The sequence below is a fragment of the Struthio camelus genome, chromosome 17, assembly GCF_040807025.1.
Source record: "Struthio camelus isolate bStrCam1 chromosome 17, bStrCam1.hap1, whole genome shotgun sequence".
Taxonomy (NCBI): Eukaryota; Metazoa; Chordata; class Aves; order Struthioniformes; family Struthionidae; genus Struthio; species Struthio camelus.
The window spans coordinates 2,433,204-2,445,368 of NC_090958.1; the positions used below are offsets into that span (position 1 = coordinate 2,433,204).

The 12,165-nt window shown below is 45.7% G+C and overlaps 1 protein-coding gene and 1 pseudogene across 3 annotated transcripts in view; one reads left to right on the forward strand and one right to left on the reverse strand.

Annotated features, from left to right (window-relative positions):
• LOC138061448 (P2X purinoceptor 2-like) overlaps positions 1–7,012 on the forward strand; it is a 38,457-nt pseudogene extending 31,445 nt beyond the window's left edge.
• POLE (DNA polymerase epsilon, catalytic subunit) overlaps positions 1–12,165 on the reverse strand; it is a 32,831-nt gene that overhangs the window by 20,469 nt on the left and 197 nt on the right. For all 3 annotated transcript variants that reach the window (XR_011135219.1, XM_068911896.1, XM_068911897.1), the window contains exons 2-19: positions 11,929–12,064; positions 11,665–11,745; positions 11,326–11,370; positions 10,613–10,705; positions 9,855–10,009; positions 9,107–9,248; positions 8,652–8,732; positions 8,226–8,333; positions 7,629–7,739; positions 7,021–7,106; positions 6,163–6,282; positions 5,213–5,345; positions 4,448–4,561; positions 3,483–3,695; positions 2,176–2,283; positions 1,495–1,623; positions 967–1,069; positions 677–823 (exon numbers count right to left, since the gene is read on the reverse strand). Coding sequence is in view for 2 of the 3 variants with exons in the window: in XM_068911896.1 (XP_068767997.1) it covers positions 677–823; positions 967–1,069; positions 1,495–1,623; positions 2,176–2,283; positions 3,483–3,695; positions 4,448–4,561; positions 5,213–5,345; positions 6,163–6,282; positions 7,021–7,106; positions 7,629–7,739; positions 8,226–8,333; positions 8,652–8,732; positions 9,107–9,248; positions 9,855–10,009; positions 10,613–10,705; positions 11,326–11,370; positions 11,665–11,745; positions 11,929–12,064 (2,105 nt within the window). In the remaining variant the exon portion in view is untranslated. The remainder of the gene's footprint in view (positions 1–676; positions 824–966; positions 1,070–1,494; positions 1,624–2,175; positions 2,284–3,482; positions 3,696–4,447; positions 4,562–5,212; positions 5,346–6,162; positions 6,283–7,020; positions 7,107–7,628; positions 7,740–8,225; positions 8,334–8,651; positions 8,733–9,106; positions 9,249–9,854; positions 10,010–10,612; positions 10,706–11,325; positions 11,371–11,664; positions 11,746–11,928; positions 12,065–12,165) is intronic.

Genomic DNA, 12,165 nt, shown 5'->3' on the forward strand with positions numbered 1-12,165 from the left:
TGCCCCACTATGGATGGGGAGGATAAACACAGTGGGATCAGGGCACACCACACAGATCTACAATGAAGCTTTCAAGGCACTAGTCTGGGAAAAATTCCCTCAGTGCAAATAAACATCATGCATAGGAAAGCAAGGAGGCAGTCCTGCTACACAGGTAAGGGGAAGAAGATATTAATATGGAGACATACAGCACCTCTTTTTAGAGATGCGAAGGCATGTGGGGGAAAGTAATTAGTCATGACGTATGTATGGTCCACCCACAAATCCCTGCTCTGCCCAGAACCCCCCACTAGCTAGATGCACCTGCTGAGCAATATCCTTTTAGGAGCAAAAAGTGAAGGGATATCGATGCTTCTGTTTAACTGGTAGGCTTTAATAAGCACTCATCTTAAAGAGAGCGCGAGAGAGCGAGCGCGCCTTTCATGTCTCAAATTCATGGCTTTCAGTGAGAAAAGGAAAAACATCGAGACAGGAACTGGTGGCTGCCTCTTCCTCAAGAAGTGTGCAGGAATTGGTTGGGATCCTAGAGAAAAACTGTTACAGCATAAAACTGAGATCATATTTAGTCTGAGCCAGAGTGAACAAAGTAGCCCCAAAGTTGGGAGACAAATAATTAATGATGCGTTTATAGTCTAGGAGGCAAAAACCTGCTTCAGGTAATGCCATTTATTTTCACCTGCCAGTCGCTTCTTCTCATACTTGGCCTGTTCTTCACGGGAAAGCTCGTGGAATGCCCGGGGTGCTCCATCTGGATAAAGGGGAGGAAACTTCTCAGACTCCAGTTGTTGCTGGATGCGGTGATACTCACTGCGGCTTGCAGGCACTGCAAAGGAAAAAAAACTATGAGCTTTTCAAGGGAGAAACAGGAAGTTGTCTCTGTCTATTCAGCTCAGACTGCAAGGTCTATCTATCCACGCTGCAATGCAACAAGGAACCTGAGAAAGCAGAGAGCGGAATTACACTTACTGAATTCTCCCCTCCACTGCCATGTCATTCGGCGCTGACAATTGGCACCTGGCTTGTTGAAGTCACAGGCAGCACATGTGGCCTCATCCACCATTGCCGAGGGCTGGACATAAGTCAGAGACACACCAATGTTAGAGGAAACAACAGCTCTATTTCCAAACAGTGACTTATGCCAGAACAAATAGGTGTTGGGTAGTAGAAGAGCACAAACATGAACATCACAGAGGCGATATTCAGTAAGTTCTCCTTTCCAGAAGCTTTTGGGAACACAAGTTATGGCAAAAGTAATGACTACACTTTGAAAGAGGCCGGCTAAAGCTATCGCTCTACCTCGGACAGACCTTTCTGCTCTGCACACCTGGCAACTGTAGCAGCCTGACTGGATTTCAAACTCAGCCTTATCTTATCCCTCTGCTCTGAGCAGAAAGTTCAGTCAATGCTGTTAAGGGAATCAAATCAGAGGGACCACCTAGATCATCTGAAAAACAAAACAAGAGATACACTCCTGATTGAACTGATGTTACCCACCTGCAACCTGTTGGTAAGAATGATGTTGGGGTACATGGCACCCACATCTAAATGGTAGATAAGGGGACACTCAATTCGGTTAGGAACATCCTTCAAGGAATTCAGCTTGACTTTGATTTCATCGCAAACCTGTGGTGAGATGTAAAGAAGTTAAACTCAAACAGGAAGGAATTAATAATGCAATCAAGTATGTGCTGAATTTAGTCCTTTACTTCTGACATGCACAGAGACTCTGACATGCCAATGACTCTGGGGTATAGAGGAAGGGTATGAACAAGAAACAGAATTAAGAGTCACAGCAGCGAGTCTCCTCTAGTCATCAGTATTTAAGGTTTTGTTTTGGATCATCTACACAGCAAATGCCTACAGATAAGCTTCTGCGTCTCTCTTCAGAGTATAAAATGAGTCTAAACAGGCACCTTTAACATGGGTTGTCTCATCAGACACATTCAGGTTGAGAAAAATCTCAGCCTTGCCTCCAGCCTATGCCTGTTCCTTATTAACATGGGAAATAAGGCTCAGACATACGTGTAGCAGAAAGCCGTTATACAACACTAATGCACACGCATAGGACACAGGCTTGCCTACAGAAATGTGCTGCAGCTACATCCTCCTGGCTTAGCTCTCTCCGGAACACCCAGCCATGCCCTCTGCCTTGCAGGCTGGGGCCAGGCTACCCACCTCCTGGAAGTTGGTGACTTGATCCAATGGCAAACTTTCCTCCTCCTCGATAGCATGCCGGAGCGTCTTCTCCACATGCTGCACCAGGAAATCAAAGGCAGCAGGATTCTGCAAGGATATGGGACTGATACGGAGACCACTTCTAACCCCGACACCAATCTTCTCACACTGCCCAGGAAAGCAGGTGGCTGACAGCTTCTACTAGATTGTCCACGTTCCAGTGTAACTTTGGGGAACTTTGAACATGGACTCACTACTTAGCAGAGCATGTCTTGGTATGGGTAGGGGGCAGTTCATCTCATCTGAAGGGTGGATGCATGAAATAGTTCAACTGAATGGCATCTTAAAATGCCCCTTCATTCACTGCTCAGCTCAGATGTGTGCAGGCGGATAAAGCTGGATAGTTAGTTGACCTGACCTCTGCAACCAAATGGAGCTCTCTAGGACTGAGGGAAGGTAGCTTTCTGCTAAGAAACTTACAATTCACAAAAGTTCAGACCACTGACTTTGTATTTACCCTAAAGTAGGGAAGAGATGGGGGTTGCTCCCCTGCCCTTGGAGTTCTCCTGCAAAGGAGGCCATATGGGGCAGCTAACAAGAGCAGAAGATTGCATTTATGTTCCATAGTGCAACATTTCTCATGAGACAGGGCTGACCCAGCAGTCAGCTGCTTGCACATCTCACTGCTCTAAGGGCCCAAGGATTTAGATTTATTCAAGATCCTTTTACATTCACAGCACATGTTCCCTCAAGATCATTTACTAGATTAAGTCCACTAAAATATACAGCACCGAAGTGTGGTGCATCATACAGCAAAGAGTGAAGCTGCTTCTAAAACTTAAAATCCAGAGAGTAGCATTAACGAGAAACAGGTAAAAGAGGCCAAACGAAGAGGCCAAAAGAAACTTGGGTTGAGTGGGAGAAGGACAAAAAGATAATCCTGAGGAGACAAGAACAGAGTCATCTCTGCCAACAATGGGCTCAAAAACAAAACAAAAAACCCAACCAACCAAACAAAAAACAAATCACACAAAAGCAAACAAATCACTTTCCTTGCTGTGATGCAGTATTTACCTGCATCAGATGCCACAGATAGCCAGTTTAAGGTCATGAGGAGCAACTCCTCCCATTCCTTCCCACTCAAGCTCTACACAGGTCCAGGTACTCAAGCCATAAGTTGGGTATCCTACATTTTTTAAATAAGTACTGCCCAACTTCCAAAAGAACAGGAGATGTCAGTTCCAGTGGAGGGTTATTCCCCACTACCATGCTCTCCAGAGAGAGGGGAAAAAGGATCACGGCCTTACCATTTTAAAGCGGCAGGGGATGTCACTGCGAAAAACCCCAGATTCCAGAGCTTCCACATGGCCTCCTACATACGTTTCTGAGTCCAGCACATGGCCATCCTCTGTAAGTTTGTTGAACTCCTGCTCCTGCTTGTTGGGGAAGATGATGTTGGCATGATAGGCCTGAACCATCAGCAGCGCCTCACACAGTGTCCCAGAACCTTTTCTTAACACCTGTAAGAGACAGACATCAGAAACTGGACTCAGAAAGAAGTGCCGTACAGGGCACTGCTGGAACTAGGCTGGCCTTAGCACCTACCATTGACCTGAAGCGTTTTGAGTTGGTGTCCAACACGATGCGTTATTCAGACAGTATTGCAGCCCAAGGCATGGAGCACAGTAAAGAGATAAAACCAACTCCTTCACTTAGACTGCACATAACTGGCTTACGGAAAAATAGGTATGACTGCTGTACTGTCAGTATTGGAGCTCATAATAGACTCAGACAATTACAGCATAAAAGCACTTGAACTTCTCCTGCCCCCTCTCTTCTGATGCTCTTCTGCTGTTATGAGCCTAAAAACCTACTACGAAAGCAGTATTAGGACAAAGGGAGAGTTTAGCATAGACAGTTTCCTAACGATCTTCCCTACAGCTGACAGAATAGTGATTGGGGCAACTGGCTATTGGATAAAAGCATGACCACAATTCCAGGTAGAAACAGCTGGAGTTTAGACCACTGGATACACACAGAATTCTAGCTCCAGTCCAGTACTGCCAGCAGTCAGGTCTCTCGCTCTTAAGCACGTCACCTGAAATGCCCAAGGACTGTGGAGAGAAGGTCAATTTGGAGACTACTCTTTCTCTCCTTTCCTAACACAAAAGTACCCAGGCAGTAGGAATCGGTTCTATTGCCAGTGTATCGCTGTTGCATGGAGGATGCAGCTCTTTGCCCAGAAAATAAATTGTTTCAGGAATGCACCCACCTCATCAGGCTCCATGGGAATGATGGTGCACAATGCGAAAATGAAAGGGTGCACATACTTCATATACATGTAATAGGTAGCAACTGCATCAGACACTGAATAGGTCGCCAGAGTCTGTTGAGGAGAGAGACAAATTAATCCCAGTCATATTTAATACAGCAGGTCAATGACAATAATCTTTCACTGCTTTCTGTTGTACACGTTAGTATCAGCAGGAGGATGGGAAAGGTATATTCTTGCATAAAAACATCCCAACATGTAAAAAGAAAGAGTTCTCAGTTGGCTTAAGAGGACATTCTACTTTAACCTTAATTACATAGGTATAAGCCAGCTTTGAATTAGCAGAAATGGAGAAGATGAGCTCACTGCCACATATTTGCACAGATACCACACTGTTCTGGGGGTAAGGAGTCCACTCTTGGCCCACAGAAGTGCTCCAGGGCTTCAGCAGAAATCTCATTGCTGGTGTCCATGACACACCTTAAACAAAACACTGCTCTGTTGCAACACCCCGAGTGCTGCCATTTTGCGTTGGTGTAAATAAATAACCAAAATATACAGTGCAATGCCAATGCCAGAAACACTTCAGAGAAATCCCATTCTTCCCACAAGCTCAAGTGCTTTAAGGTATCTGAAATTCAGGAAAATACACTGACTCAGCTTCTCAAAGACCACTGCATTAAGCAAAAGTATTTCATAAAGCTCTAACTCAAAGATTCAGTAATACTGCAGATGCCCTGAGATACAAGCACAGAGCAGGAATACCTGAGGCTCCTCTGTAGCCATCCGGCACATCTCTTCAGGATCCAGCTCTACTGGATCATAACCCAGTTTTGCTTTTGCTGCTGCTTTCAGGTTGTGACTTCCCACTGGGAGGTAACTGTCTCTCTTCACCCACCTAGAGAGAATAATGAAAATGCCAGTCTATGAAGAAACAGGCCTGCACTTCAGAAAGGGCTGAGGCACACAAAAAGGATCCTGATTATTGTAACAGGGAGAGATGAGAGCAGAACATCCAAGTATAGTAGGATAAGAGGTTGCACAGCTTTAGACATTCTGCATATCTACCAACGCTCTTAAACCCTGACTAGTACAAACTCTGCTATTCAAATCATTTCCATTGCTCAGATTTTTCTCAATCCTCATACTTCAGAGACTTAAAGATAAATATTTAAACACAGGAGGAGATATCACCAGGACTACAGTCAGTTGCTTTCCAGAGCCTGAACACTGGTCCAGTGGGAAAAATATTAACATTATAGTCACAGCTTCTGAGGTGGACAGCCCTCTCTCGCACACACGCACATATGCATCTTCTTCCCCCCCTCCCCCCCCAACTCTGTGCTAGGCAAGCTGTTGGGTTAGAACATGGTCCCGTTTCCACTACAATAGCTTGATCTTATCCTGTCGTTTTATCTGCTCTCCAGGACAGTTCTCAAATGCCCAACAACAGCCACCAGCAGACTGTACGAAAAGAGTTAGTCATTCAGGCTAGTGTGGTGAAGACATAACTTCTGTAGCAAATGGCACACAATGGAGTACCAAGTAGAAGCAGCACAAGCAAAGAAAAGGACTACCACCCCAATCTAATAAGGTGTAATGCATGATAGCGGTGAACAGAGATGGAAAAGGGACAGTATTCAAATACATCAACATTTTATATAAATTTAGTGGATAAAGATATAGTTATATGGTACAGAGGAAGCATTAGGTACCTCAGACAATCCATGTGGATGCACTGCGGTGCTTTGTACTCTCCCTGACTATCCTTCTGAAATCCGATCTCCTGATACATATTAATTCCATGAGCTGCTGCTCTTGCTTCCACAAAAGGCCTGAGGAGAAAAACAATGCAGAAGAGAAGGAACAAAACAGTCACTTTCCTTTCCCCCCACCATGGTTTCAGAATTGCTTTGTTATAAACTACTTAATGAAGAATTTTTCTTGTGAATGTTCCTTTGCTCCTGACCTTATCTGTGACATCTGGCCACACTGAAAACTCCCTGTAGGGCAGAACTACAGCATAAAAGGAGGAGTGAAGCTGCTTGCTTACATCCTATACCAGGAGGCAGAACTTTATGATCTGTCTTCCCTTGCTTCCCGAAGACTTGGTTGCTCTGGTCTCCCTATTATTTTGCAATTCTCTTTTGACTCTTTTCCTGTTCTCCATTCTCCAGATATTGGGGTCATCAATACATGAACGTTGCCAAATTGATGACAATTCAGAAGTAGCTCAGCAATCCCATGACTAACTGCATGGGACTCTACAGAAGTTCATACTTCAAAGCCAATAAACACAGCTCTGCTCAGAGAAAGAGTTCAGAGTTCCAGCTCCCCCTCTTCGATGGTCCTCTACAGGCTGGGGTCCAAGACTCAGCCCAGCACCCCGGACAAAGAGCATGTAATCAGGATGTAAAAAGGTACCCAAAACAGCTGGATAATCTGCATAGATAAGAGCGCATACAGCCACCACGTGAGCTCCAGACAAAGGACAAAGACTGGTATCTCATCTTGCCCCATACCTCAGATACTTTCCTTTCAGAAACCAGGTTAGTTTTCATTCCTGATCTTACCAGTCAAAGAAGTCTCCATTGTATGTGACAATGATGGTAGGCTTGGTTTCCTGCACGTGTTCAAACCACCTCTGGATTAAATGAGCCTAGTATGCAATGGAGGGATTTAAAAAACAAACAAACAACAACAAACTCAGTAACTTCACCTTCTGCACAGAGAAGCACTGGATATCACAGAATCACAGAATCCTTGAGGTTGGAAGGGACCTCTGGAGATCATCCAGTCCAACCCCCCTGCTCAAGCAGGGTCCTCTAGAGCACTTTGCCCAGGATCGCGTCCAGGTGGGTTTTGAATATCTCCAGCGAAGGAGACTCCACAACCTCTCTGGACAACCTGTTCCAGTGCTCTGTCACCCTCACAGGAAAGAAGTTTTTCCTCAAATATATACAAATGTATACATAATACAATGTAGCAGTCCTTCCCCTCTGCTCTTGACCTAACTAGAACCTGATCTGTCTTATCATTACACCATGAAATGAAAGCATCTCTGACACTGGGGTGTCCACTGCGTCACCCAAAGATGCAGCCTATTAAGTGATAGGCTCTCTTTGGCCTACAAGGGACCAAGGCCCTTTGCAGCCTTATTTCCCAAGCAGAACCTACTTACCTCATCTGGTTCATTAAAGACACAGAATGGACCCTCATACTCTGGCTTGGGAGTAAATTCAAAGTCTTCAATATCCTCAGAGACGATCTCCCTGTTTGTGATCAGATAGCCCTAGGAAGTTGACAAAAAAAGAGTTGCTGAGTGCTCACATCCCTGGTAGTACACCGGGGACAGGTTTCCAGACAACCAGAACACACTGTCTAAAGGATGAAATAGTCTTCCACTGATGTGATTGATGATCCTTGCATGGCTTGACCGTCAGAGCTTTTATCAAGTGGGAACAACTAGTTGGAGGTCAGCTTCTGCACAACTGCTTACGATCAACTAAGGAGGCCAAAGGGAGACAACTTAGGACTAGGCTCTCTGAATTACTAGTGCTCTCTCAAAGGAGCACCAGTAGCCTTAGCTGGGTTCTGCAACATACAAAACTAAGAAATTCTTATGTATCATTTAGACTTCAATTTTAGTTCCACAGCCATTACACATACACCAAGCAGATGGCAGCAAAGCAAGCCTGGAATGAGATGGCCGAAGGTGACATGCTGGTCTGCTGCCTAGTTTTGCTCTAAAGCATGAGTAAAACTGTTGTTCCATTACCTGCCCATCAATCATGTAGGAGATCATCATGATCTGGTCTGTCTCTGCATCAGGAAACTTCAAAGGGAGTTTGGTAGTTTCAATGTCAAAGGCAAGAACAACAGGATCCTGAACATGACCAAATACATTAACCTCGAGTCAGCTTTAGCATATGATTTAAGGAATGATTCCCATTAGACTCACTGTGCTCAGTGCTAGCACAGTAAGTCATACCCTCCTTGGTAATCATTTCTTAATTTGCCTTATAAGTCCAAAGTAAAAATCACTACACAAGCCCATAAGCAAAACTCACTCCATGAACACCATGATATAATGTCAGTAGTCTTTCGGAAATTAATACCATTACACTGCTGGAACTCAGCTGCTAGCAGAAAACAAACTATCCATGTACAGGGACAGAGTGACTCCTGCCTGACAAACACTCACCGGTCGCTCTACAAGGTCATCTCGGCGGGTGATTTCAGGAGGGTAAGTGCTGCCCCGGTATCGCACATTGTACCAATGAGCCTATCACAATAAGAGAGAATCACAAGAAGCGCATTAATGTGAGGCCTGTTCCTAGTGATACTTTTGTTCACATACTGGGGACAGAACTGCAACTCAGAGGAATGTAGTAACTGCAACTCAGAGGAAAGACTCCAACTGTGGCTATGCATCAGGTTATTTAACTTCTCCGTGTGTCAATAACGGGGGGAAAAAAAAAAAAAAAAAAAAAAGCCCACCAGTAATGGACTAGATTTCACACATTAACTCATTGTCACGGATGCCTTTGCACAGGTGCTGGAAAGTGCTAAAATTTCCATCATGCCTGCACTTCAGGAATACCGTAGTAGGAAAATGAATGTCCTAAGCTTCTCCCAGCTTCCATATTCCTTACTCACCACATGGATCTTCAGATCAATGGACAGGCGAATATGGTAGGGTACATCATACTCTCGCATATCCACAATGTTGTCCATTTGGTTGGCAACCTTTTTTGAGGGTCCTTCATCATCTGTGGTCAGGCTGCCTCCAGTGAGAGCGCTACAAAGAGCGGAGGAAGCCAGCCAATTTACCTAAGTAGGTTTACGCAAATCTCAGGCATAGCAGGCTTAACTGTAGGGGACAATGTGGCAACAGTGGTACCCAACGAGAACCACACAGCAGAATTTATTAACAGGAGAGAACAGAATAAGAAAAGCTTCCCCTTAAGGCAACAGTTGCCTTCTTAGAAAGATGGTCATCAGGACTGACAGCATGTGAGGAAGTGCTGCACAATCTACGATCTAGTCTTAGATTGCCTCTTGTGATGTTTTTGTGCTATTAAGAGGTACAAATACACAAAAAATAAATATATAACCTCTATAATAAATGCTTCTTTTGGCATTAGATTTATAAAGTATAGTAGTGAGTTTAAGAATAATCTGGTAACCCAGGAATCACTCTGAACAACAACAGTATACCTTTCAGTTGGGCAGGGAATGCTTATTTCACTAGATTCTTCTTCTTTTGAAATAGTTCAACTGAAATCAGACTTGAGGAATAGGAAACCAAAGAGAAGATCAAATTTTTTGTTTGTCCTTTTTAGTCTGTATGACTAAGGGAATCCTATTAAGCCCACGGATCAACTGCCCTAAGGAGAACTCTTACCTTGACAGCATAGATGTATAGATATCGCTTGCCTGGTCTCGCTCTCTGTTTTTTCTCACAGCAGGAGAGATCTCTTTCCGCACCTTCACTAAGTCATCCACCGTGTTGAAGGACAGCTTAATGTAGTTCCGCTTAAGACCCACCAAGTGATTTGGCTACAAAGCAACAAGACAGTGCCAGCTAAGGGTGGAAAAGCATAACGAGGGAAAGGGGAGGAGTGCTAATAGTAGGAAAGGGTTGAGAAGGCAAATTATACTGATGTACATGGAAGAACTGGCCAAAGAAAAGGTATCGATTGGATGGAAAGGCTAGTAGTGAGAAGAGACTCTCGCAAGCATGTTAGCCAGCGGAAAACATAAGAGCTGTGCTGGTTAACACCAAGGGCCATCTAGTCCTGTTGTCTGTTTCCAAGCACAATCACTAGTATGCACTCAAGGAAGAGTAAATTCATAGTATTTCCTTCTCCCACAACACACTCTCACCCTCCAACCATTTTTTAGCTCAGGAAATTTCTTGACTGCCCTGTGAAAAAGATTATGTACTTGTGGAGATGAATACACTTTTTACTATTACTAAGCAATTACTATCAATAAGCAATAATTAGCTTATTTTTGATGTGCAAGACAAACAGTGCTTGAAGATTAAAGTTAAGCATATTGCTTCCTTTCACTGCTTAGTCCCTTTCTACTCCACTTGAGCTCTGCAATATCAAAAGAAACCCAGTTATTCAATAGTTCAGCAGGCAGAGAAATACTGACCAGATCCAAATCTTCTTTGGGGACAGTTTCCAGCTTTGAAATTTTCCCTTGAAACTTCTTGGAGAGGAAGGAGGACACTTCTCGTTCACAGCCCTGCAAAGAACACTGGAGAATGAGCAACAAAGCCAGATACTTTCCAAGTTGAGAAGATAGGCTCACCAAAAGTTCTGGGTTCTGGCAGTAGTGTCCTCACACAGCAAGGTGAGGACAGGAGGCTGTCCCGAAATACTGCCTGTCTGGAAATCATTTCCTTCAAACTGAGGCTTTCTTTGACTGTCAATTCACAGTACTATCAGAATGAAGCCAGTTCTGCAGTGAGAGGAGGATTGGGATGGTGTTTGGACCTAAAGGAAGTGAAATAGGCTCTGGAAATCAATTTGAGGAGAAAATAAAGAACAGGAAAAATACATGGCAGGTACTTGAAGGGATAATTGGTCGCATAATGAACCAACCTCCCTCCCTCTAGCAACCTTGATGGAGCCACAGCAGAGATACAGCTGCTTCCCATTTCAGATCTTCTCTAACAGCTCTGACAAAACTACAAACAGAAGCACTGTAACTGTATTTTTCTCTTACCAAATCGAGATGATCACAAGGCCTCTCAGCTTATTGGGGGACCCTGCATGCCAAACCTGCCCTTGTCTCTGAGACCTCTGCCACTACTTTACTCAAGACCCCACTTGCCAGTGCACAGCTTCAAAGCCCATACTTGCCTTCTGAGTAGCGATGTAGAAGTATGGCTTGTAGGGCAGGGCCACCTAGGAAAAAATCAAAACTGGTGAATGTTGCATGACCCTGCAGCCAAGGTGAGGAACGGGCACCACGCTGCCCTTGCTGTGTGTCACTGACATTTGTGTGCCACACACACATCCCTACACCTCTCCAGCACCCATGTTGGCTCCTGGGGGTCTGGTGAGGACCCAGGATAGGGCAGACAGTGCTGCCTGGTGGGTGATGCCAGGGGCCCTGGGCAGCCAAGCACCAGGGCAGCTGACAGGGACAGGCAGACAGGCTGCCCAGCCCGGCATCTGTGCTGGAGGAACAAGACCTACCTTGAAGCGGCTCCCGTCCTCCTGGATGAAGTAGTAGTCCACAGCGCTCACCAGCCGCCGATCCTCATCCAGCACCTCCGTCTGCATGAGCACATGGCCTGTTGTGACACACACCCACATCCCTGTCCCTAGCAGTTGCTAACTGGTGAGCCCCCTCCCCTGCACCCCAGTCCTGCCGGATGCATGTCGATGAGTCCCCCCAGCTCCTCCCCCCGTCCTACCGGGTGCATGCTGACGATTTCCCCCAGGCCCGCCCCGTCCTACCGGGTGCATGTTGATGAGCCAGCCCGTGCGCTCGCCAGGCTCCGCGGGCCGCTCGAACCCGAAGAGCGCGTCCAGCCGGTCCGTGCGCTGCGAGCGCTCCAGGCGCTTGACGGCGGACAGCGAGGAGCCATCGTCCCTGCGAGACACTGCGCCGTCAGCCGCCGCCGCCGCCCAGTCCTCACCATAGGCCATGGGGCGTCCCCACCGGCCGTTCCTCGCCGCCAGTGTCCTGCCGCC